The sequence below is a fragment of the Meles meles genome, chromosome 3 (assembly GCF_922984935.1).
Source record: "Meles meles chromosome 3, mMelMel3.1 paternal haplotype, whole genome shotgun sequence".
Classification (NCBI taxonomy): domain Eukaryota; kingdom Metazoa; phylum Chordata; class Mammalia; order Carnivora; family Mustelidae; genus Meles; species Meles meles.
This window is the reverse complement of record NC_060068.1, coordinates 77,531,150-77,558,761: the sequence shown is the minus strand read 5'-3', so window position 1 is coordinate 77,558,761 and position 27,612 is coordinate 77,531,150. Positions and strand designations below refer to the sequence as shown.

Below are 27,612 nucleotides of genomic sequence, written 5' to 3'. Positions count from 1 at the left end.
AATAATAAATTAAATCACATAGGTTCAAATGTAATAAATGTAAAATATGAATTTCAGGGATATTATTAAAGTAAAATTTTTAATGAATTTAAGGGGACTACCTTTGTTTTGATAAACTTTTAAAATTCTAAGACAGCCCTCTTCTACTTCCAAATGAGTTGTCTAGACAACCTTGGTATGTCATGAAGTTTCTAGATGTACATAATTATATTAACTCACCTTAAAAAAAAATTTTTTTTAATCTCATAACAAAATACAGAAAACATTGAAAGGCTTTCTTAAAAGCGTGTACTGTAGGGAGCTCATTTTGTTATGTTTCCTATATTTGTTATATTTCCTAAATGATTTCCGCTCTGAATTTGTATACATCATAAAGCCAAACATGAAGGATTGTGAAATAATGGTCCCAGTTTAGTATATGTTTATTTCTAAGTTGAAATCCATTTTTTGTGTTAAAATTTTTGAATTCCCACCCTTTGTCCTTGACTTTTTTCAAGAAATTATTTATTGCATATAAAGTATATCTAATGAAGTTTTAGGCATTTGATTCTAATTAAATAGGTATTTCCTTGGAGGAAAATTAAATGGAGGGGATATATAAAATTTATAAATATTTCAGGGGCACCTGGTGGCTCAGTGCGTTAAGCCTCTGCCTTCGGCTCGGGTCATGATCTCAGAATCCTGGGATCAAGCCCCACATTGGGCTCTCTGCTCAGCAGGGGGCCTGCTTCCCTTCCTCTCTCTCTGCCTACTTGTGATCTCTGTCTGTCAAATGAATGAATAAAATCTTTAAATAAATAAATATTTCAAAATGGACAAATTCAGTGAAAGAGATATAAATCTCTTTGGCAAATTTAGTAAACTCTTTGACTTTGTGAGGAAAGTATTTTTTATCATTTAGGATTTTTTTTTTAAATTTGTTTATTTATTTTAGAGAGGAGAGGGGAGTGCATGGGAGCCAGGGGAGGGGCAAAGTGAGAGACAGAATCTTAAGCATGCTTGACTCCCCACTGAGCATGGAGCCCAGCTCCAGTCTTGATTTCACAACCCTGACATCATGACCTGAGCTGAAACCAAGAGTTGGATGCTTAACCAACTAAGCCACCCAGGCAGCCCACCATTTAGGTTTTAAATATGTGATGCTATTGTATAAAAAGTATCAAAATAGAAATTTCATCGCAGGTTTTTTACTGTGTAAACTATAGAACTTATGAAAGTTCATTTTGCATCAAGTGTTTTATCCATTCAGCCTGATATTTTGTCTCTGCTATAAATACTTGAATGCTTTTTTTTTTTTTTTTTTAAAGATTTATTTATTTGACAGATAGAGACCACAAGTAGGCAGAGAGGCAGGCAGAGAGAGAGGAGGAAGCAGGCTCCCAGCTAAGCAAAGAGCCCGATGCGGGGCTCGATCCCAGCACCCCGGGATCATGACCTGAGCCGAAGGCAGAGGCTTTAACCCGCTGAGCCACCCAGGCGCCCCTGAATGCTTTTTTTTATGGAAAGTTAAGTCAATACAGAATCTTAAGTCATCATATATTATATCAACATATAATTTATAAGTTTGCCCCGTATTTTAGTCAGTATCACTTCCAGATACTAAATCTGTTTTTCTCACACACAAAGAAGGAAAACCATGGAGCAGCTTGTGGGATTTCTCAAAGGATCACAGGGGTTGGAGCTGCAAAGCTATGATGCTGTTTAGTGATGATGAAGATAAAAATCTCCCCTTATGCAGGTTTTTCCCACTGTCTGAAAGTAGAACATTCCTGTGAAACCTTTTGTAAGCCAAAATGGCATAAAGCAAAGAAACCATTACCATTTCTTTTTTGTTGTTGTTTAAAGATTTATTTATTTATTTATTTATTTGAGGAGGCAAGGGGCAGAGGAAGAGAGGAGCACAAGCTGATTCTGCTCTAAGCATGGAGTCAGATGCAGGACTCCATCCCACGACCCATGAGATCATGACCTGAACTGAGACCAAGAGCCGAAAGCTCAACCAACAGCGTCACCCAAACACCCCAGCCAGTACCATTATAAACACAAAAACCTATTTCATATTTCTTTCAGTTAGTGAAAACAGGTTCTAACATGGGTCTTTTGTAAAAGCAAGTGGTATAAAGCAAACTTTTGGATGGGAGGAAGCTTGTACATAGAAATTAATTAGTCTTAGCTATTTTTTGAGTTCATTGTGTACTGCTGGATTTTAGATATACGGACTTTTTTTTTTTTTTTTTAAGATTTTATTTATTTATCTGACAGAGGTCACAAGTAGACAGAGAGGCAGGCAGAGAGAGACCGGGGCGCGGGGGGGGGCAGGCTCCCCGCTGAGCAGAGAGCCCGATGCGGGGCTTGATTCCAGGACCCTGAGACCATGACCTGAGCTGAAGGCAGAGGCTTAACCCACTGAGCCACGCAGGTGCCCCTAGATATACTGACATTTTAATGTTACGTGCCCATGCCTGTAGATATGAATTTGCAAATGTGATGTATGTATGCATATGTGTTTGTTAGAGATAATGAATGTATGGAAGATTTAATGGCAAAAATTAGAGTCCCAAGATTAAAGACTGAAAATAGTTGTCTGAAATTAGTAATTTTCAAATGGGGATTATCTACACTTAACATTGAAACATTTGGAATACCATTCACTGTTGGTTTAAATGATTTATGAGGTGCTTCATAACTCTGACAGAATATCTAAGTCATAACCTTTTGAAAATACTGTTTCAAATAAAATTACCTCAATCAAGTTGTAAAGGATGTTCCCTTATTCATAAAAGATGGAGTAAGAAGGCATCATTTATCTTAATCATATCTTATCATTTTAATGTCTTTTACCACTAATGCCCTATGTTTTTTTCCAGTCTGCAACCTCTGTCCTCTAAATAACATAGTTGTCCTTTTAAAAACTAAAAAATCGGGGCGCCTGGGTGGCTTAGCAGGTTAAAGCCTCTGCCTTGGGCTCAGGTCTGATCCCAGGGTGCTGGGATCAAGCCCCTCATTGGGCTCTCTGCTCAGCAGGAAGCCTGCTTCTCCCCCCACCTCTCTCTCTCTGCCTGCCTCTCTGCCTACTTGTGATCTCTGTCTGTCAGATAAATAAATAAAATCTTTTAAAAAAATAAATAAAAACTAAAAAAATAGAGGCACCTGGGTGGCTCAGTCATTTAAGTGTCTGACTTCAGCTCCAGTCATGATCTCGGGGTCCTAGAATCAAGCCCCGTGTCAGGCTCATTGCTTAGTGGGGAGTATGCCTGTCCCTCTGCTCCTCCCTACTGCTTGTGCTCTCTCTCTCTCTTAAATAAATAAATAATCTTCAAAAAAACAAAACAAAACACTTAAAAAAATATGTTGGTAGTAACAAAGATGTGAGTCACTCTGACTTAATTTTTTTTTCTTTTCCTTTTCTTTTTTTGGACAGAGAGCATGATCACAAGTAGGCAGAGAGGCAGGTGGTGGGAGGGGGGAGCAGGCTCCCTGCTGAGCAGAGACCCTGACACGGGGCTTGATCCCATGACCTGGGCTCCATCCCATGACCTTGAGACCTGAGCCGAAGGCAGAGGCTAAACCCACTGAGCTAAGTCAGGTGCCCCCTGACTTAAATTTTTAAAATAGATGTCAGGTATTGTGTTTTCTTAGAATTTTAAGGATATATATTCTTATAAAAGATATGAGAGAGGTTTGTTTGCTTAGTGATCTAGGCTGAGGACTGAAGGCTAAAAAGGTTTCTGCTTTTTATCATTATAGAAATTGTCTTACCTTCCTTTTCTTCCAGAAGCCCTGCTGCATTGCCAACCAAATAGCTTTTCCTTTTTGGTGAATACATTTATAGTGCCCTAAAGAAAGAGAAAAATAGTTAGGTGATAGACTTCATGTTCCCTCTATTTCTCTGCACTGACTTCTCTGACTCTCTGTGCCCCTTTTATCAGGCTAACCCAGGAACTGTAAAAGTTTACTATTGTCTATAAATTTGTACAATTTAACATTAATTATACATGCTTTAAAAATCTTGAGTTCTTCATATTTCTCTTTAAATTATCAGAACTTTATAGGGGTCTATCCAGTTACTATAATTTTCCTGTCATCATCCTTTTGTGGAAACATGTATAATGAAAAGATGAAATGCTTTGGAATCAGGCAAGCCTAAATTTCAAATCTGTTTCACTGGTTATTAACTTAGTCACCATAAGCAAGTTTATTAATCTCTTATGTCTCTACTTTCCCATGAGTAAAGTAGGAGTAAACATATTTGCCTCACTGAGTTGTTTTAAGGCTTAGATAAGATGTTGTATATAAAGTTCCCAGTTCAGTGTAGCATCCAGTAGATACACACTATAGGTTAATGTATCTTTCACTTTCCCCAAAGGACTGATTGGCTGGTATTTAGCCATAAAGTTTGAGAAATGAGAAGTAAAAGTAATAAATTCAAGACTTTTTTGTTTTTTGTGGGGTTTTTTTTTACAGTAACTAGTTTTCCTTTCTTGTGTATAGCATATCCTGCTCCTCTAACGAGTATTAGAGGCCGAAAACCTCTTTTTGGAGAAATAGGACACACTATTATGAATTTACTTGTTGTGAGTAATCAAACTATTGTCTTTACATTACTATTTAAAAATTTTGTTTAGCGTGTTCTACATATTTATATTTTCTGATTTTAATTTGGCACATTTGATATAATGGAAGTTCATTTATAATATATCTTAATTTATTTAGCATAAATGGGCTCTGTTTTTAATGAATTGCTTTTTGGAACACATCTCCTAATACACGTGTACCTGACTGTAAATGTTTTTTGATTCATTCTGCTGCAGTGCTTTCACATGTAGGTAATGTGAGATCTACACAGTTGTTGAAGTGTTAGCAAAAGTGTTAGTACACTAAGTCAATCAGTTTGGGGATTTTGAGCAAATTGCGGCCCAGGTTTCCTCATTTGTAATAGGAAGAATTGGATTAGATAAGCTCTGGTTCCCTTCCACCTCTTTTTTCTGCATTGTTTTATCTATAACCATAGAAAAGTATTTTAGTGGACTTACACATGTTTACTTTGAAGACCTAGTTTGGAAGATCTGTAATTGGAAAGTGAGTTCACCCCCAAATACTACAGAATTCTTCCTGAGAATGATATTCTTTATTACTATTGTGGAGTAGTTAGAAGGATTAGTTGGTTTTTTTCAGTTGGCAGTGCTTTCTAGATGGCATTTTGATAGTTATGTATCAGAAGTCTTAAAAAATGATGGACAATCTTATAAAAGGATTTAATGAATGGGTAAAATGTTTGTGGATAGTTTAAGGTTTATGGAAATGTCATTATTTTACATGTAGGACCTTCGAAATTACCAGTATACCTTGCATAATATAGATCAACTATTGATTCATATGGAAATGGGGAAGAGCTGCATAAAAATACCTCGGAAAAAATACAATGATGTAAGTTTAATTTCTTCATGCAGATTTTGAAGATAATTATTGAACATTAGATTTCTTTAAAAGTATGTTAATTTGTTTTGAATCAGACTGTCTAATACATAATGGCAAAAAAGTACTATTTTTGAAATTTTAGATTTATTTCCTAACAAGGGATTTGTTTTATCCTGTTCTTTAAAACTTTTTTCTTTACTGTTTTATCTATTAATTAAGGTAATTTTATCGTAAAACATTTCCATCACATTCTTGGAGTTATCCAGACCAAAGTTTGATAATTATGAAGCTGGTCAGAAATGTGGCCCTTTGAATGACTATAACTAATAAAGACATAACATGTTAGTAGTGTTTCTAAATGAGTGTTGTTTTTCTCTAGGTAATGAAGGTTATAAATTCTTCGAATGAGCATGTCATTAGCATTGGAGCTAGTTTTAGTACTGAAGCAGATTCTCACTTAGTCTGTATACAAAACGATGGCATTTACCAAACACAGGCCAACAGTGCCACTGGCCATCCTAGAAAAGGTAAGTGTTGGTTTCTAATATTGATCTATAAAACTACGTCAATAAATGGAATTCCTTTTAAAGGGGCAATATATATATTTTACTTTTTGCTGATTGATGGTAATAATACAGTATCATATAAAATTTGAGCTACACAAACAGAATAAAAGTTGCTTCTAGTTTGTGTTTTCTTCTTGGGCTACATTAGGTTTTTTAAAGACTTGGAACACTGTATTTGTTTTGATACCTTCAGGTCTAATTTATCCTATATGGTATGAGTCTTATTTTCACTAATTTTTCTCTGGAATGAGGTGTGTGTTACCTTTGTTTGCTCTCTGCTTCAACTCCTCTTAGGGGAGTAAAGCCTGGATAAGGATGAAGAATGGTTTCTAAAACTGTAAGTAGCTGGGGATATAGAAATGGTAAAGATGGTGGAGTAGCATATTTGAGTGATATTACTCTCAGTTCTGGCTGAATGGCCTCAGTGACTTCTGTGATTGTCAAATCCTTGCAGTAGGGGGCCTAACATATTGAAATTTAAGTAGAAGTGAGTATTTCAGAAAATTAATACATTTTAAAATAACATATTTAAAACAGTCTGACATCCTGACTGCTAGTAAAATTAGCAGCCTCTGATTATAATTTGTAAGTTAGTTACTTCGTAAGTTTGAGAAATAAGTTTTAAAAAGTAATAAAAGACGGGGCGCCTGGGTGGCTCAGTGGGTTGGGGCCTCTGCCTTTGGCTCAGGTCATGATCCTAGGGTCCTGGGATCGAGCCCCACATCGGGCTGTCTGCTCAGCAGAGAGCCTGCTTCCTCCTCTCTCTCTGCCTGCCTCTCTGCCTACTTGTAATCTCTTGTCTGTCAAATAAATAAATAAAATCTTTTTAAAAAAAAAATAAATAAAAAAAAAAATAAAAAGTAATAAAAGAAAAAAGTGCCAAGATACGGCCATTGTGGACATTTTAATATATTTCCTTCTTATATAAGTATATATCTATTAAATAGATGGTTTTATATTGGATATTCACACTTTTATTTTTTTTTACTTAATATGCCATTAATACTTTTGTAATTAAAATGTAACAACTACTTAATATGTGTTTGTTGAATAGGTATATGTGTTACAAAATTTGAAAGGTATAGGTATCTACAGTTTGAAATCTCCTTTCTTCCCTTGACTTCAAGTCTACCCTTTCCTCTTCCCCATAGGCACCAAACCAATGTTACCAGTTTTTTGTATATCCTTTTAGAATATACAAATATGCATGTATATTTAAGCAAACACACACATCTTTTCTTCCACTTTTTAATTCTTATTTTGAAAATTTTTTTTAATTTTTAGCAAATTTCTTCCACTTTTTTAAAATAAGTCATAACATATGTTCCATTCTGCACCTTGCTTTTAACACACCTTGGAGATGTTTCTTTTAGTATAAAAAGAACTTCTGCATTTTCCATAACTTTTCACTTTTATCTGTGTACATCATATAATTGTCTCATAATGGACATAGGTGTTACCAATTCTTGGTTATTTATAAAAATGTACTATTGATAACCTTGTATATGTGCAGTTCCTGGTTGTGGAATTGGTGTGTCAAAGGATATATATGTTTATCATTTTAATAGGTAATTATTAAGTTGTCTTCCATAGAGATTCCTCTGATTTACGCTCTTACCAGTGGTGTATATTTGATTTCCCATATTTCCACTGACAGAGACACAAACATTTTAAGTAGTACAGTAGCTGTCAGTTATTATATACAAATATTCCATAACCTTTATGCCATATTTTATCTTAACTTGGTTTCATTTGCTTTTTTTATTAGCTTTCTAATATAAGTGGTATGGGCGTTTATCAAGTACTTAAATGTGCCATGCTCCACATTATACACTTAACAAACATAGCATTAAAAAAAGGCAAGTTAAAACAAATGTATTTTCTTATCAGTGACAGGTGCAAGTTTTGTGGTATTCAATGGAGCTCTAAAAACATCTTCAGGATTTCTTGCTAAGTCCAGCATAGTTGAAGGTATGAGTTTCATCTTTGGGATTGTTTTAATGTTAAGATGTTTTCCATTTCCTTTTAAAATGAAATTGATACTCATAAAGAACATATGGGGGTGCCTGGGTGGCTCAGTCAGTTAAGCGTCTGCCTTCGGCTCAGGTCATGATTCCAGGGTACTGGGATCAAGCGCTGCATCAGGCTCCCAGGGAGCCTGCTTCTCTTTTTCCCTGCTGCTCTACTTGTACTCTCTATCTCTCTGCCAAATAAATAAAATCTTTGAATTAAAAAAAAAAAAAAAGAACATATGTTAGTTACAAAACACAGTACCACAAACTTACATGAAATCATTACCCAGCTCAAGAAGTGGAACATGGTCAATATTTGGGTCTACGTTAAGCATAACAACTTTGCCATAATCTGTACTTCCTGCCTGTACAGAGCCTAAAAGTCAGCCTGAGGTAAGAGCTTAGGGCATTTCTTTAGCATGCAAACATCTTGAGTATGCATACAGTATTGTACATGTGTGTGGCCTTCTGAATTCCCAGAAATATGTTAAGAGCTTTTCAGAATCCTTGTGGACCTCTAATTCACCAGCTTTTCCTTTTTTAAGTCTCTGGTTGGTCTGTTGTTTGCCTCTGCTATTATCTGCTGCCACAGGTAGCTGAGATGTTAATCATTGGCTTCTAATTGTTTTTCACAGATGCTCCCTGAGAAAAAGCTTTTGCACTGAGCAAAATACTCAACATTTCCAAAAAAAAAAAAAAAAAAAAGAAAAAGTGATAATTCTCTGATAATGAGGCTTTGAAGGAGCTCCAGCCTCCATTTGCCCTTTTCAGTGGCTACCAGGCTGTTGGTTTTCACCATGATTCCAGGCTGTTGGCCTCTAAGGCTTCCACTGAGCTATAGAGGAGTGAATGGGAATAGGAAGGTTAAAACGACAAAAAGAATAAAGCTTGCTGTTCTTACGAAGATCCAGCCATTTTTCTTAAATAAATACTCCCCATATTGCTGCAAGCCTTTGTTTAATTTCCAGGGTTCTGAAAAAATTTCTTCTGACTTTTTATTAGTTTCGTTGTTCTTTAGGAGGAGAGTATTTTTGGAGATTGTTAAGTCTGCTTTTTCACTAATGTCGTCCTCCATACTATCTCAAACATAGCTTTATGGGAAGCCCTTCCATCTCTGATGCCACACACATACTTTTTTCCTTTTTTCAGTAGTGCCTCTAAGCCTTTTGATTTTCCATATTAATTTTAGGATCAACTTGCAGGTTCTAAATGGTCCACTGGAATTTTTATTGGAATTGCATTAAATCACCAGATTAATTTTGAGAAAAACTGGTATATTTTCCATTCTCAGTGTTCCTATCCATAAAAACAGGCTATCCTCAATTCAGAAAATGTTCAGTGTCTTTCAGTAAAATTTTATAGGGGTGCCTGGCTGACTCAGTCAGTAGAGCATGCCACTCTGGATATCAGGGTTGTGGGTTTGAGCCCCATGCTGGGTGTAGAGATTACTTAAAAATGAAACATTTTTAAACATAAAAATTTACAGTTTTTGTATAGGACTTACATATCTTTTATTTATTTGGGGGGGGAGCAGGGTGAGGGGACAGGGATGGGGGCAGAGAGAGAGAGAGAGACTGAAGAATCCCAAGCAAACTTGCAGCCAAGCATGGAGCCTGATTCTGGAGCCAGTCCCACAACCCTGAGATCATGACCTGAGCTGAAATCAAGAGTCAGTCGCTTAACAAAGAGCCACCCACAAGCCCCACATATCTTTTGATTTATTTCTGTAACATAGATTTTATTACTGATGTAAATTTATCTTTTTAAATGAAAATTTTTTTCTATTTTGATATATAGAAATTCATTTTTATTTCTGTATTTTTATTTTATAACCAGCTATACTCCCGAACTCTTATTTAAAATCATTAGCCAGAGCACCTGGGTGATGGCTCAGTCAGTTAAGTGTCTGCCTTCAGCTCAGGTCAGGATCTCAGGGTCTTGGGATCAAGCCCTTCGTCAGACTCCCTAGTCAGTGGGGAGTCTACTTTTCCCTCTTTCTCCTTCTGCCCCTCCCCCTTGTTTGTGTGCCTGCTCGCTCTCTCTCTCTCTCTGTCTCAAATAAAAATAAAATATTTTTTTTAAATAAATATGTTATTGTGTTAACATTTTTGTTGATTTTTTAAAAAGATTTTATTTATTTAAGGGAGAGAGAGGGTCTGCCCTGTGACCTCAATTCTCTGATCTAAGAGTTGTTCATTTTCAGTTTGTTCAGCATTTGTCTTGTGAGAATGGAAGGGACAACATCCAAGCTCTTTATATGTTGGAGCAGACACAAGAAGTCAGTAGCATTTTTTGTAATATAAGTTGGCTTTCATTTATCTGAAGCTGTCCTTATTTCATTCTTAGTTTTGAAGGATTTTTTTGGTAGTTATAAAATTCTTTGAAAGTTTTTATTTTCCTTGAAGATGTCATCTGTCTTTTAGCCTCCATTGTTTCTAATGAAGTCAGTATAATTTTTTGTATTTCTTTCCCGGTACTTAATGTGCCCTTTTCTCCAATCTTTTCAAGGTACCCTCTTTATCTTTGGTTTTTACCTACTTTACTATGATATGCCCTAATGTGGTTTTCTTTGTATTTCTCCTGCTTGGTATTTATGGAGCTTCTGGATATGTGTGTCAATATTTTTCATCAAATTTGGGGAATTTCTTACATTATTAATTTTTTTAAATCCCAATCTTTTTCTCCTAGGAGATATCTATATATTTATATATGTATGTGTGCATGTGTGTATCTATATTTATAGATATACCTGTTTTATATCATTCCTTGGGTCCTTTACGCTGTTTATTTTTCTTTAATCATTTTTCTCTAGGTTCTTTGTTTTTTAAGATTTTATTTATTTGTCAGAGAGAGAGAGAGAGATCATAAGCTGGGGGAGGGGAAGGCAGAGGGAGAAGCTGGCTCCCACTGACCAAGAAGCCCAATGCGGGATTTGATCCCAGGAGCCTGCTATCATGACCTGCGCTGAAGGCAGACACTTAACCACCTGAACCACCCAGGTATCCCCTTCTAGGTTCTTTAGATTGGAACGTTTTTTAAAAGATCTTTCTTCTTGTTCTCTGAGTCTTTATCTTGCCATGTTCAGTCTACTATTAAGCCTATCCATTGAGATTTCAATTTCAGGTTACACTTTTCAGTTCTACAATGTCCTTTTTGGTTTTTAAAGTTTCTATTTCTCTGTTAAGATTTTGTAAATCTGTTTATTCATTTAGCCCACATTTGCTTACCTTTTTTTTTTTTTACTGTTTTGCTTTAGTTCTTTGAATATATTTTAGAATAGATGTTTTAAAGTATGTGTGTATTTAATCCACTGTCTTGGCTATCTCATGGTTGGTTACACTTGTATGGAGGCTCATATTTTCTTACAGTTCTCTCTGGTAATTTTTGATTATGTACTTGTCATTGTTAATACGTTTTAAGACTTTAGATTCTGTTAGCTTTCTCTGAAGAAGGCTTATTTATGTTTAAGCAGGCATTTTCATAGCATATCATGTTGAGCTTGTGTAGTCTCTATTTTTCACTTTGTTAACAGATGGATCTGTGAAACTCCTAAGGTGTTTACAGTCTGGCAGGACTCATTGTTTGAATCCATTTTGCCTACAGATTTTGTAAAGGCTTCATTTTGCTTTGCCACAGTGTAAGTTAATGAAGTGTTCATAAGGTCTCTCTACTGTGGTTGGTCCAGACTGTCAATAGCTGTTCTCTTTTAGGAGTCATCTAGTCTCACCCTATTAACTTGTCCCCAATTCTGTCCCAAGTTTTAGTCCAAGGACTCAAAGGGACCCTTATACACGGTCTTCTGGCGCCTTCCTCTTCAATGTCTTGACCCCAGATTCCAGGCTTCCCCAGATTCCAAATTCCAGATTCCAGGCTTCCCCAAACTTACTTCTGGTTTCTCAGGCCAATGTGGCCATTATAGGTTTAATGGGTGACCAGGCAGAATTGTCTTAAAGCAAGGAGCTTGGGCAGTTGTAGGCTTACCTGTTGAGTTTTCCTCTAGGAATCACAGTATTGCACTTCCTCTTGTTCAGTATCTGAAAACAACTGCCTCATACATTTTGTCTAGTTTTATGGCTGGTTGTTATGAAAGGACAGTTTGGCATCAGTAATCTCATTATAGTTGGTAATGAAAAATCTCACCATTATTTAACTGTTTTTTAAAAAAAGACTCCTTAACTTTGAAATATTTTTCATATTTCCTAGTAGAAAACAGTCATTAAAATTATTTAACAGATGATGTAAACCTTGTATCTTATGCAGAACTTATTTTGATAGCAAATTTTATGGATTAGACATATAAATTCGTATTTAATAAAAGGGATGTGAAACATACCTCATTATTAGATGGCTTGATGGTACAAATAACGCCAGAGACTATGGATGGCTTGCGGCTTGCTCTACGAGAACAAAAAGACTTTAAAATTACATGTGGGAAAGTTGATGCTGTAGACCTAAGAGAATATGTGGATATCTGCTGGGTAGATTCTGAAGAAAATGGAAACAAAGGGTAAGAATTTTCTGTTACTAAAATGTAATTGATTTGATGGAGGGGGAAGGATAAAAATGTCCTAACAAATTAAACATTTTATGAGTAAATATAGAATTATACCATTAATTTAAATGCTTAACACTAATGAATATAGTCTGCTTTTTTCAGACATGTACCTAACCAGCCTCCTGTGTATTTTCTTGGCCAGAATGACATAAACTTTTAAAGGGTGGTCAGTTTGGGAGGGGACCATGATAAAATGTGCATTGTGTAGCAATGTGACCTCGATGCCGGTGTACTTTTTCTGTTTCGTATCTATTTTTGTGAAGTAAGTAAAGGATTCCCTTTGAGTGTTTAGTCTGTTTTTTATTGATTCACTGTAAATACACCAACTGAATTAAATAATACACACATTAGAGGCCTCATAGAATATTACTGCCACTCCTTCTTTTCAATTATTCTTTTCTTTTCTTTTCTTTTTTTTTTTGGAGATTGGTTAAAGGGTCTGTAGCAAATAAGGAAAAAGAGGGCTAATGCTGAGGGATTCTAAGATAAAATTTTTAAAATTCATGAGACCACTTTTCTGTTAGGAAACTAAGGCATTTTAAACCTCAGGTCTGAATTGGGCATATGAAAGAGTATATATAAATTGCTACACAATCAGTAAGTCTTGGTAAATGGATGGACTATAGTTTTAATTATTTTGTATGTAATTGAATTATCCTAGTGTTATAAATATATAGTTTTCATATATTTTCTCCTTATTTGTTCAAATCTAATATTTCATAGAAAGCAATTTGGTATTAATACTACTACTGAATTATGTTTTATTCTATAGTGTTATTAGTTCAGTGGATGGAATATCATTACAAGGATTTCCAAGTGAAAAAATAAGACTGGAAGCAGATTTTGAAACCGATGAGAAAACTCTAAAGTGTACGGAGGTAACTGAGAAAGAAGATTCCTTCCGTTTACATATTGTATTTAGATATGGCTTTTTAAATTTTTTTAACTTGGGACATTTCTCATTGCAGCTTATTAATACTTTTTACATTACATCTTGAAACACACATTTATTTTCGCCCCAGACTGCCTTTTATATACCAGATTTGGGTTTCTATAAGATTATTTCAGGCTATTGTATGCTAGTACTCCCTGCCAGCTCACAGTTTAAGTTTTGGCAGCATTGCCATCTTTGTACAGTATATGTTATTTGACCATATTATTTTCATTTTGCTCTTATTTTACAAAAGATATATATGTAAATTTTTAAAAACCTTATTTATTTATTTTCAGTAGGCTCCATGCTGGGCCTACTTAATGCAGGGCTTGAACTTCCAACCCCAAGATCAAAACCTGAACTGAGATCAAGAGTCAGTTGCTGGGGCACCTGGATGGCTCAGTGGGTTAAACCTCTGCCTTCGGCTCAGGTCGTGATCTCAGGGTCCTGGGATCGAGCCCTGCATCAGGCTCTCTGCTCAGTGGGGAGCCTGCTTCCTCCTCTCTCTTTCTCTCTGCCTGCCTCTCCACCTACTTGAGATCTCTGTCTGTCAAATAAATAAATAATATGTTAAAAAAAAAAAAAAGTCAGTTGCTTAGCTGACTGAAACACCTAGGCACCCCCCAAAATAAAATATTTTATAGATAGTCAGCATTCACACATGAAAATTATTTTTGCATATTCCAACTTTTTTTAAACTAAAAGGATATGAAATTATAGACTCCTAATCCCTTAGTGTACGTCTGTACTCCTACTCACTCTGCCTCCTGGGTCAGGCAATCTGTTACTAATATTTTTTGTATTCTATGTGATTTTTATGCATTACAGGATAGATAGAAACTATAGAGGATATAGAAATTATAGAACATCGGGGCACCTGTGTGGCTCTGTTGGTTGAGCGTCAGCCTTTGGCTCAGGTCATGATCCTGGCCTAGGATCAAACCTCGGTCAAGCTCTCTGCTCAGTGGGGAGCCTGCTTCTCTTTCTCCCTCTGCCTGCTGCTCTCTTTTTGTGCTTTCTCTCTCTGTCAAATGAATACGTAAAATCTTTAACAACAACAACAAAAAGGAAATTATAGAACCTTATTTCTTTGATCGTAACTTTATTAAGATGTCCTTACAGGAAGGTGATGTTATGGGGTGGACTCATTAGTACACTTCTCTAAACTAAATTAATAGGGCTTTTGTTGCAGCAAGTTAATTTTAGGTAAAAATAGCTAAGTCATGCCATAGTCCATAATCTTTGGTTTTAGGCTTTTACTACTTACAGATCAAGATATATATTTACACACACAGTGTTGTTGTTGTTGTTGTTGTTTTTAATTTCAAAGATTTTATTTATTTGAGAGAGAGAGAGAGCACCAGCAGGGGGAGTGGCAAAGGAAGAGAGAGAAGCAACCCCCACCCCCTACTGAGCAGGAAGCCCGACATGGGGCTGGATCCCAGGACCCTGAGATCATGACCTGAGCCAAAGGCAGATGCTTAACTGACTAAGCCACCAGGTGTCCCCAACACATTGCTTTTAACTAATGAATTTTATGGCATTAACATTAGAATTTTGGGGTGCTTGGGTGGCTCATTGGGTTAAGCCACAGCCTTCAGCTCAGGTCATGATCTCAGGATCAAGCTCTGCATCAGGCTCTCTGCTCAGTGGAGAGCCTGCTCCCCCCTGCCCCCCGCCTGCCTCTCTACCTACTTGTGATCTCTTTGTCAAATAAATAAATAAAATCTTTAAAAAAAATTGGAATTTTATTAATAAAGTTAAATTGAAAGTAGCAATTGTACTTTTAAAGCTGCTTTTAATCTTAATCATGACTTGTTTTCTAATTAAATATATTTCAGGTGTTCTACTTTCTTAAGGACCAGGATTTATCTGTTTCAGCAACTCGTTATCAGTTTGCAAAAGAAATAGCCATGGCTTGTAGTGCTGCACTGTGCCCTCACTTGAAGACTCTAAAGAGAAACGGGATGAATAAAATTGGCCTCAGAGTTTCCATTGACACTGATATGGTGAGACATGTTTTTGTGATGTATTTTTGAAATGAAAGTATCATATATTAAAATAATCCAATGGACTTATTTTTTATTTGGGATGAATGAAGATAACTAAAATTTGTTGAACATCAGTGTGTGCTACATACTTCCTCTACATAATCACCTTTACTCTCTACAACAGGGGTAAGCAAACTTTTTTGTAAAAGGCCAGACAGTAGATGGGCTGAATGACGTCTTTTACAGCTATTCAGTCCTGCCATTATAGTGCACGAGTAGCCATAGACAGTATATAACTAATGAGCTCACCATGTTCCAATGAAACTTTGTTTATAAAAATAATTGGTGGGCCACATTGGTCCACAGGCCATAGTTTGCTGATCTCTGCACTATAGCAGTCCTGCTTGCTAAGTAGGTTTTTGATTTTTTCATTCTGACTTTATTTTAAATTCACGATTTAAAATTACAAAAGTCCAAAAGTGTTAAAAAAGGAAAAACTTAGTCTTTTCCTTCCCATGTAAGGAAAAAGCAATTCTTCCCTACCTTGGCTTTTTCTTCCTGTGAAATCTCTTTTACTACTCACACAAAATACTTTATTTCTGACACTTCTGGTCACCAAATATATAGAGGGTTTCCCCCTTCCAACAAGCAGTTCTTAGACACCAGCAGGATATCCAGGAATTCAACTCAATTTTGACACTCTCTACCCAGATATCATCAGATGCCACAGGTTAAAGGTTCAGTCCCATAAGACTGTGCCTGCACATGCCTTTAGGTGCTGATCATAAGCCCTGGTTATTGGCCATGCTTCTGACCAACCAGCTATAGATCAGAAGTTCTAACAACTCCCTCCTTGGGTTTAATTACTTTGCTAGTGCTGCTCACAGAACACAGGGAAACACTTACGTTAAACACTTTATTAAATAAAGAATATACAGATGAAGACATATATATAGGGTGAGGTTTGGGAGGTTCTCATCTGTCCCAGTGGAATTGGGGTGTGTCACCCTCCTATGGATGTATTAGCTGGCCTAAAACTCTCTAAACCCCCCTCTATAGGTATTTTATGGAGACTTCCTCATGTAGGAATGATTTAACTCCATTTTGTAATCCTTCTTCCCTCTCTGGAAGATGAGGGGTAGGATTGAAAAATCTAAAGCTTCTAATTATGGCTTGGTCTTTCTGGTGACCAGTCCCCATCCAGGAGCCCACCCAGAGTCACCTCATTAGAACAAAAGATATTCCTAGTGCTCTTATCACTTAGGAATGTACAAGGGTTTTAGGAACCCTATGCAAATATTAGAACAAGAGATATTTAGAGTGTTCTTATCACTTAAGAAATTACAAGGGTTTCAAGAGCTGGGTACCAGAATCCAGAGGTAGAGAACAATATATTATTTTTTGTTACTCACAAGTATGTATATAATAGGACCATCTTATCCAACATTTTCAGAGAGCAATACTCATGTTGTCATCTCTGTAATGGGTAGCCCCTTGAGATACTGACCCCAGGCTACAATGTACATGGTTCCCAGTAGAGTTATAAAAGGTAATAGCCCTGGAAAGATCTCCTTCCCACTTTTAACTCCCAACTCTGAAATCTGTCTCCATATTCTTCCTCATCCTCCCTTCATGGTCAGGCAATCAAATGTTACCCATTTCTCTGTAGTCTCTGATTTTTTTGCATATACAGCCAAATAAATATGTAAGTCCTTTTTATTTCCCCCTTTACGCTTACTTTTTTTGACCTTGCTTCTTTAAGATGTTATATTTTAGAGATACTTCATATTATTACATATCCTTTTTAATAGTAGTTGTTGATTATATAAATGTACCATAATTTATTTAACTAGTTTTTATATAAATTTAGTATGCACTGATTGACATTTAGGTTATCCACAGTATTTTGCTTCTGCTTAAGTATGAGTATAACAAACAAACATTCTAAGAAGTAGAATTGCCAGGTCTAAGAATGTACTCAATAGATAATACCATATTGTCTCAAATCGGGGTTTCTACCACAATTTGTAAGAGAAAGTTCTTTTTCCTACATGTTTACCAAAGCAATATGTAATCAAACTTTGGAACTTAATGAATTTTATAGGTGAAAAATGGTACTCTAGTAGTACTTTAATGTTCATTTGTTTCCAACATCCAATATAATCTATTTCAAAGCAAGTTTTTCATTAGAATGGGTTAATCAAAACATGAATGAGGTCATATACTGAGGATCTGCTTTTCTTTTTTTTTTTTTTAAGATTTTATTTATTTATTTGACAGAGAGATCACAAGTAGGCAGAGAGGCAGGCAGAGAGAGAGGAAGCAGGCTCCCTGCGGAGCAGAGAGCCCGATGCGGGGCTTGATCCCCTGAGATCATGACCTGAGCCGAAGGCAGCGGCTTAATCCACTGAGCCACCCAGGCGCCCCAGGATCTGCTTTTCTTTAATTAGGTTGTGTTAAACTCCTAGTTCTTTTGTAAAGAACTTACATTTTGATTTTACTGTTAAAAGTTCCTTTTTCAGGGAGGTAATAACTTTTTATTTCAGCAGCCCTGTTAATTTTTTTAGTCAAATGCATTAAAATGTATTTTTCACCAGCAACATTAAATTCAAATATTAAATATTTTTGCAACAACAAATTCAAAACAATTTAAATAGATTTTTTAATACTGTAGGTTTTTATTAAGTCATGTTCGTAATTATTTAAAACCTTTGTTCTCTAGTGTGTTTACGTGTGCATTGAGAAGAAACCTAAAGTATGAAGTAGTGGCATTTAAACAATTTTTATGATATCTGTGGGAGAGAGAATGATAATTTATGTAAAAGATAAAAGAAATACAGGAGAAGGTGAAACATTTTATGAGTAAAATATCAAGTATTCTCTTAACATGTTTAAAATGAATGATATGTTTTAAAATAATTCATATTCATCTGCCAAGCTAAACAAGATTGCTTATTTTCTGGGATTGACTTATCAAGATTCTTTTCTTCTCCAGGTTGAATTTCAGGCAGGATCTGAAGGCCAACTTCTTCCTCAACATTATTTAAATGATCTTGATAGTGCTCTAATCCCTGTGATCCATGGTGGGACCTCCAACTCTACTAGTTTACCACTACAAATAGAATTAATATTTTTCATTATAGAAAATCTTTTTTAATGAAAGATATGAGTCATATATTGCGTACTAATTTGTTAAAACTAAATTCACTAAAGCTGAAATGCCACAAACACTAAATGTTTACTATTTTAAACATGTAAGTTTTGCTTTTTAGGCAGGAAATGATCTTTTTAAATCATTAGCACAATATTTAAATGTCTAAAAATTTAAGAGACCCACAGTTTTTGAAGCTTTGACTTCATACAACTACTAAGATAAGGATTTCTTCTATCTTTAATAAATTTGTAGCATTTACTGTGTTATTTAAATGCAAAGCCAAAGTATCTGCATTTATGTATACCTCTTTATGCCAAGAATGACTTTAATGAAGGCTCTTTTCAGGTGTAACCTTATGAGGGAAATAGCTGTTACATATGCCAGTACAGTTGCTGGTTTCTAAAGTCTGTTAAAAATGAATTTTAGAACACAGTTTTCAGATCTGAGTCTTACATGATGATTCTTTGAGTAAGGCAGATAACTTATGTGTATTATTGGAGTGGAGACCTACCTCCATGATTAGATAAACTCTGATTATATGGATTAAAAATCAGAATTTTGCCTTTTTCTTCTCAAATTATTATATATATATATGGTTTTTTCTTGATTAAATGGGTATTCTTAAAATAATTGTGGGTGCTCAGAATTTTGTGCTTCTATATTTAAGTACATTGTTTTTATAGCAAGAACATGTGATTCAGTATGTGTTTTATAAGTCTAATAATTTATAAATAGGTAATATTTTTGTATTGCAGTGCATTATTTTCCTCTTTTCCTTCAAAATATACCCCACATTATTTACCACTTCTAAGAGGGATTGACAATAGGCCATATGACCCTTGAAGTAGTCATTATGTAGCAATAAATGAAGCCTAAAACAGGCTTTTTTAACTTCTTTAAATCGTAGAACTTTGTTGGCAAGTCTGCATATTTTCATCGACACCAATGTATTAAATACACATTTTAATGAACTAATTACTTTTGCATATTTTAAATTCTTTATATGGTAGTTTTTTATAACAGGATATTAACATAAGTTAAGTTCTATGTATTTGAAACTTACAGAACCTTCCTCTTCACACAATAAAATTTTAAGAAGTATGTTGTGTTTAAAAAAAAGTATAGGGGATGTTTTAGTTCTGTCATTTACATTATATTAATAAAATACAATTATTATTTTGATGCTTTTTAAAGTCTTATATGGTATATGTTTTTGTATCAAAAACACTCATTGTATATCTTAAGAAAAAGAAACTACACTAAATAACCCTGATATAAGAAAAATACTTAAGAAGCATCTTAGGGGCACCTGGGTGGCTCAGTCGTTAAGCCTCTGCCTTGGGATCAGGTCACAATTCCAGGGTCCTGGGATCGAGCCCCACATTGGGCTCCCTACTCGGCGGGAAGCCTGTCTCTCCCTCTGCCCCTGCTTGTGTTCCCTCTCTAGCTGTCTCTCTCTCTGTGAAATAGATAAAATCTTTAAAAAAAAAAAAAAAAAAAAGAAGCATCTTAACTTGAAGACCAAGTCAGGGTTATAACTCAGGATCTGAGTCTCAGGCTAGGAGAGACTGAGAATTTTACTCCACTGGTCACATGTTCGTACTGAATCACATCTGTAGTATTAACCAAAAATACCCTGTGAAGGAGATTATCAGTCTTCTGGAAGTAGCTACTTAATAAGCAATGTAAAATGTTGTGGCTATTAAATAAAATGGCAACACAAAGTAACTTGTGAAATGTATTGAAATGGTGTAAGATTATTTTTATCAGTTTGTTTTCTTTATATAGTGTGTGTTTATTTTGCAGTATAAGTAGTTACACAACCTATGAATACTGAAATTATTTTATTTGTTTATTTTTTATTTTTGTAATCTCTACACCCAACATGGGGCTCAAACTCACGACCCCAACATCAAGAGTCACATGCTGTTCTGACTGAGCCAGCCAGGCACCCCTGAAATTACTTTAAAATAACCAAATGGTGGAGAGCTCTTCCCATGATAGGATAGCTTTAGATTTGTTTCCAAAATGTCTCTACATTTAATGAAAATTGGAATGATGCGTCTTTGAAGAAACATTTTAAAGTATTCTTTGTAGATGTAGGTTTCTGAATGCAGTTGTTATTTATTTGGTCATGTTCTTCACATTGGTACTTTTAATTTTCTTTAAATGTAAAGAAATAGAATGGTTCTTTGTATTCAGTCTGCAGTGATCTGTTTTTGATCTGAGGCTTTTTAATACTGGTCTCTTTCTCTGAACTCTGAAATATGAAGTAAAATCTAGCCCACTTGTTCTGTGCAACCACCCAGCACACTTTGTCTATATACTTGCTATGTGCAGAGCATTTTGCTGGCTTCACTGGTTGAAAGATGAGTAAAACAGTTCTCTCCCTGTTGGAGCTGAATGTATGAGACAGGTAATTAACGAAGTAAAAGTTACTGCTATAATAGAGATATCAATCTTTTGATTATGTGGTTGGAAAACAAACTAGGAGGCAACCCTCTCGGGTCCCCTCCCACTTCAGGAGCTTTATACTATCACTCAATAAACTTTGCTTTGCTGCCCACCAAAAACAAAACAAAACAGAACAAAAAAGGAAAACAACTCAGAAGGCGGGTCGTACCAATAAGAAGACAGCTACCTGAGAACTTGTTGGATAGTGGGCATGAAACTTGGCTAGGTAAGAGATAAAAATCTGAAAAGTAGGTAATATGTAAAAAGACTGGACTTTATCTTTTAAGGCGATTTGCTTTAAAGAGTCTTCTGTGTTGTATGAATATCTTACCCTATGATTTAATCATAAAAGCAAAAGCTTGACTGGTGTCTCAACTGCCTAATTTTGTAACAGCCTAGATTCTGATATTGTTTTATAAGTAAAGAACAGACTTTTCTTTTTTTAGGTACAAGCATAGCTTTGATAACCTAACTCACATTTTAATCGAAGATATCCTGAAATAAACCAGAAACCTATAAACCCATCTTGGGTTTTAATTTTTTCTTTGTGATTAAATGTTTTATATCGGTTCAATCATATATATATGTATGTGTGTATATATATATATTTCAGAAATCAGAAAAATAAGAAACTTACCAATACAAGTTTTACCTTCTACCTTGTATGTATCTACCTTGATCTTCCTACCCTCCAGTCTCAACCAAGTAATCCTTTGTATTAGTTTCTTACATATCTTCCCCTGGTTTGGGTATAGTAGCAGCAATACAAATAGATACATGTATTTTTTTCTCTTCTCATTTATACAAAGTGTAGCATGGTGTTTACACTGAAGGACACATTGATTCCCTCAATTACTTTGAGTTATGAGGTTCATACTTAGAATCTTAAAGGTTTCATTCCTTCTCAAACCACTTTTGATTGATAAAAGCATATTACTGGAATTGTGACTATATGTTTCAGTAGGAGGACTGTTTTTCTCATAACAGAGTTTTTTATTACTAAGACACTTGCAAGTTTATTTTTTAGTTAGCTATATATAAAACCTTTTTTTTTCCCTACCAGACACTAAGGCTTGCCATCTAAATTTATCTTTTACCATTTAACTGAGATTTTTTCACATCAGATTTTTAGTTTTAAATCTTTATATTCTTTCTTTTGGATTTAGCTTGGACAAATTTAATATATAACACTGGGAAATATTTTGCACGTCTGCACTGATAAAATTAAACAACCATATTTTCATGCTTTCTGAAATGAAGAAGTGGGTTTAACGCAAGTGCTTTGTTAGGAACCTCTGATTATAATTAAGTTTTTCTTTTCTTTTTTTTTTTTTTTTTAATTTTCTTTTGGTAAAATACAGTGCTTCCCAACCTCCAAGATAAGTCCCTAGTGATCCCTACCTCCCAGTATTCATACCATGTAGTCCCTTCCCACATAACATTATTGGTCTTTTCCCAAAAAAATATGGCAGAGGGGTTGGGATGTAATTTCTAAAATTATGTCGTAAACAGCTATCACTTCCATTTTTGGTGCATTTCTTCCCACGTTCTGTCTTTTGTCCTTTTCTTCCTATCCTTTCCTCTTCCCTCTGTCCCTCACTCCCTATTAGATCACTCACTCTTGGGGAAGCCAGCTGCCAGGCTGTTGGTGAGGCCCACCGGCAAGGAACTGAAGCCAGTGGCCACAGGAGTGGAAATGGATCCTTCAATTGTAGCCGCCTTCCAAAGTTCGCAACCTCATGAGAACCACCAAACTAAGCCTTTCTCAGATTCCTGAATCTCAGAAACTGTGTGAGATAATAAATGTTGTTTTAAGCTGCTAAGTTTTCTAGTGATTTATATGCAGCAAGTAATATTAGATAATATAAGATACATACATTTTTTGAGCAGCTACACATAAATTGCTAAAAGTAATTACTTGCTGACAGAATTAAGCATTTTTCCTATCAACATTTATGGATTATATGCCACAAGTAGTATGTGCTAAGTGCAGAGGATACCAATTAAAAGAGTAGGGTTTGGGGCACCTGGGTGGCTCAGTGGGTTAAAGCCTCTGCCTTCGGCTCAGGTCATGATCCCAGGGTCCCGGGATCGAGCCCCGCATCGGGCTCTCTGCCTGGCGGGGAGCCTGCTTCCTCCTCTCTCTCTCTCTGCCTGCCTCTCTGCCTACTTGTGATCTCTCTCTGCCAAATAAATAAATAAAATCTTAAAAAAAAAAAAAAAAAAAGAGTAGGGTTTGCCCAAGTAGGAACAAGGATGCAATTGTGGGAAACTTCTTGTTTCTGGGAATTGTATGCTAGGATACTTAGATCCATACTCCTGCTGAAAACCAAAGGTGATTAAAATACAAAAATCATCTGAAAGCATCAAGATATTAAGTAAGGAACAGTAAGGAATGTTCAGTCCAAAAGGAAAGAGAGAAGGGAAGTGGGCATAGGGTCCTATTGAGACAACCTTATGGGGTGAGGGAACAGACCAAAATTTAAGGCCCACACAATGTTGTAAATCTAATCAGTATCATGAACCTAATCGGTACTTCCCCATGGCCACCCCCACCTCGCCAAAGCGTTTTTAGCCTTTGGATGAGGATGAACCAGAAGTATAAAGTATTATAAAACTAGTCAAATTTAGAATTGCCTACATCACCCAAAGAACCAAGCATTTAAACTTGCTTTAGGATGGTTCCGCACTGGTGATTCCTCTAGGTGCCAGGGGGAAAAAAAAACAAAACATAGAACCTCCCTTAGAAAAGTAACTTCAATGCAGGCCACAAATTACTTTTCAAATATAACATTTACCAAGACAGTTAAAATAGAAAAGTCAATAAGGAAGTTACTCCAGAGCCAAAAGTTAGTAGATTAGTAGAAATAATGAAAAACTCCTTTAGACAAGTATTAGATTTTCACTTTCTGTGTTTTAAGAAATAGTCAAGTATGAGGTACCTGTAGGGAATGGGAAACCATACAAAGTGATGGAGCTAATTGGGGAAAGACGTGAATATACATGGTGCTAGAATATGTAAAAACTGGACTGTTAAGCTCTAATTAGATTTAAATGGCAGAATATAATACAGCCAGTGGGTAGAATTTATAAACAGGGATACAAATCAGGAGAAATTATCCAGAGTACAGCCAGAAAAAAAGACGAAAGGACAGAGAGAAACAGACATACAGAGCAGATAGTGAGAAGCCCTAACATATGCTTAATTAGCTGCAGGAGAGAGGAGAAAGGATACAAATATTTTGAAATACAAACTTTTCAAAGTCAATGAAAGACCTTACTCTATAGACTTAAGTTAGATCCCAAGCAGAAGAAATAAGGAATTACAGGGGCGGCTGGGTTGCTCAGTGGGTTAAGCCTCTCTGTCTTTGGTTTGGTCATGATCTCAGAGTCCCGGGACAGAGCCTTCCATTGGGCTCTCTGCTCAGCAGGGAGCCTGCTTCCCCCTCTCTCTGCCTGCTGCACTGCCTACTTGTGATCTCTCTCTCTCTGTCAAATAAATAAATAAATAATCTTAAAAAAAAAAAAAAAGAATTATAGATACCTAACAGGAAAATGAACTGCCAGCTAGCACAGAGCCCAAGGAACAGTTTGCTCTTTCGAGTCAAACAAACAGGAAAGGAGTTGGGGGCTGTGAAACAGACTCGAATTTATTTTACTTACTCCAGGGGAGCTGCAGAAAGGCAGCACGCCCCTCCTCACGTTGTACAAACCCTGTGAAGAACCTTGCTGTACACCAAGCTAAAGATAGCAAAACAGCATCACTCCTCCATACCTACAGATGCAGTGGGGGCACACAGACACTGCAGGGTGGAATACTGGGAATGGTGAAGGGAGGCTTAAAGCCCTGACTTCTTAACAGAAGACCTAGGAGGAAGATCTTGGAACCAGAGCGTGTGGGGGAAGATCATAGGAAGGAACTAATGAACCTCCAAATTTGTGTATAAAAATCCTGGGACCACCCCCAACCTCTGCATGTATGAAACTGACCAGAAGCAATGAGCAAGTGTTTTAAACACCAAGCTACACTGTAGATCACTACAGGCATAACTCAGAGATTCTGTGTAGTCTACGTAGAGTATAAAGTGAGTATTGCAATAAAGCAAGTTAACTTTGAATTTTTTGGCCTCCTGGTGGATATAAAAAAGTTATGTTTATGCTGTATTATAGTCCACTAAGTGAATTATTATGTCTAAAAAACAAAGTACGTGTCTTAGTTTTAAAATATTTGGGGGGCACCTGGGTGGCTCAGTGGGTTAAAGCCTCTGCCCTCGGCTCAGGTCATGTTCCCAGAGTCCTGGGATCGAGCCCCGCATCGGGCTCTCTGCTCTGCGGGGAGCCTGCTTCCCCCTCTCTCTCTGCCTGCCCCTCTGCCTACTTGTGATCTCTGTCTTTCAAATAAATAAATAAAATCTTTGAAAAAAATTTTATTAGTGAAAAATGTTAACCATCATCTGAGCTTTCAGTACATCATAATCTTTTTTGCTGGTAGGGGTCTTGCCCGAATGTTGATGGCTACTGACTGATCAGGATGGTGGTTACTAAAGGTTGAGGTGGCTGTGGCAATTTCTTAAAATAAGACAATGAAGAAGTCTGCTGCATTGACTCTTCCTTTCACAATCAATTTCCCTGTAGCGTGTGATGCTGTTTGATAGCATTTTACCCACAAAACTTTCAAAATGGGAGTCAACATTCCCAAATCACACCTAACCTAAATCTTTGGTGTCATTTCAGTGATCTTTGCAGCATCCCCACCGGGAGTAGATGCCATTTCAAGAAACCACTTTCTTTGTTCATCCTTAAGAAACAACTCCTCATCCATTCAAGTTTTATCATGAGATGGTAGCAATTCAGACACATCTTCAGGCTCCACTACTAATTCAAGTTCTCTTGCTACTTCCACCACAAGATGTTACTTATTCCACTGAAGTCTTGAACCCCTCCAAGTCATCCATGATGGCTGCAATTAACTTCTTCCAAACTTGTTAATATTGATATTGTGAACTCTTGCCATGAATCACAAATTTTCATAATGGCATCTACACCAGAGAATCCTTTCCAGAAGCTTTTCATTGACTTGCCCAGATCCATCCAAGGAATCACTATCTAGGTAGCTATAGATAGCCTTACAAAATGTATTTCTTAAATAAGACTTGAAAATTGATATGACTCCTTGATCTATGGACTGCTGAATGGATACAGTGTTAGCAGGGATGAAAACAACATAATTGTACATGTCCATCAGAGCTCTTGGGTGACCAGGTGCATTGTCAGTGAGTAGAACTCACTTTTGATGAAGTTCTAGAACATAGGTGAGGTTCGGTGGGGTGAGGTCCGGAGCTGATGACCAAGAAAGAATTCTTGAGACATCTTTGGTGCAAAATGGTGGTTTATTAAAGCACAGGGACGGGACCCATGGGCAGAAAGAGCTACTGCCCCGCTATCCTGAGGAGTGGCTGATTACATACATAGGAGTTAGGTAGGTGAGGACAAAGGGGGTGTTCAGAAGGGTTATCAGGGTAAAGAATACTGTCAGGATATTGGGTGCCTGGTTATTATCAAGCCAAGGCCGTTTTTCCCTCTAATGAGGCACTAACATGAAGACAATTGGGAGTTTCCTGGTGGAATGTCATATTCCTCCTATCAAGCATCCTTGTCAGTGAGTTTTAGGTTTAGAAGAAATTTAACTTTATTTACATTTCCTCCTGCCTCAGCCTCCTTCAGTTTTTATGGAGGGGAAGACGACATTAGGGCTTGAGGAACTGAGTTATTTGTCTCTGGAAATTGGGCTATTGATAAAATAGCTTCTTTGTTGTAAATCTCTAGAACATTTGCAGACCGAGGGAGACTCCGGTCTTGCAGGATTGTGATCTCAGCAAGTTAACTATTTGTTTTTCTTTTAGGGCAGCCAGGGGTGCCTGAGGAATATCACACATATTACCGAGGGGAGCGGGTGGAGAGGGGGTGCAAGGTGCCAGCTTTTGCTTTGTCCTCAGCCAGCCTTCTGCTCCCTCATCAATTTTGAAAGGAATCTTTTTTTCTAAGCAGTAGTTCTCAACAGTGAGCTTAAGATATTCAGTAAACCATAGTGAGCAAACCAAGTGAGCAAATGCTATTAGAAAAGTGGCATTGAGGGGAGCCTGGGTGGCTCAGTTGGTTAAAGCCTCTGCCTTCGGCTTAGGTCATGATCCCAGGGTCCTGGGATCGAGCCCCACATCGGGCTCTCTGCTCCGCAGGGAGCCTGCTTCCTTCTCTCTCTCTGCCTGCCTCTCTGCCTAGTTGTGATTTCTCTCTGTCAAATAAATAAAATATTTAAAAAAAGAAAAAAGAAAAGTGGCATTGATAGACTTGCTTGACCCAGGGTTGCCACAAACCTTCAATTAGTAAAAAACAGTATCTGTGAAGTGCAAAAATGAGGTATACTTGTATGTAGGTTTCAGAGTGGCCACTGGGTGGTGCACAATCAGGGCAGATTGGAATTGCACTGCAACGGTGTTGAAAATTATCATTGAAACCTCAACCCACATA

General features: G+C 36.5%; 1 protein-coding gene across 5 annotated transcripts in view; it reads left to right on the top strand.

Moving 5' to 3' along the window:
* ZFYVE16 (zinc finger FYVE-type containing 16) overlaps window positions 1-22,883 on the top strand; it is a 54,817-nt gene extending 31,934 nt beyond the window's left edge. For 4 of the 5 annotated variants that reach the window (XM_045999082.1, XM_045999078.1, XM_045999079.1 and 1 more), the window contains 8 exons: window positions 4,492-4,574; window positions 5,323-5,427; window positions 5,798-5,945; window positions 7,875-7,955; window positions 12,341-12,503; window positions 13,324-13,429; window positions 15,327-15,494; window positions 18,472-22,883. In XM_045999082.1, coding sequence (XP_045855038.1) covers window positions 4,492-4,574; window positions 5,323-5,427; window positions 5,798-5,945; window positions 7,875-7,955; window positions 12,341-12,503; window positions 13,324-13,429; window positions 15,327-15,494; window positions 18,472-18,633 — 1,016 coding nt within the window. In that variant the 3' untranslated portion in view covers window positions 18,634-22,883. Of the gene's footprint in view, window positions 1-4,491; window positions 4,575-5,322; window positions 5,428-5,797; window positions 5,946-7,874; window positions 7,956-12,256; window positions 12,504-13,323; window positions 13,430-15,326; window positions 15,495-18,471 lie in introns of those variants that run through there. The other variant, XM_045999083.1, reaches the window with a different exon arrangement.
* The last annotated feature ends 4,729 nt before the right edge of the window (window positions 22,884-27,612 follow it).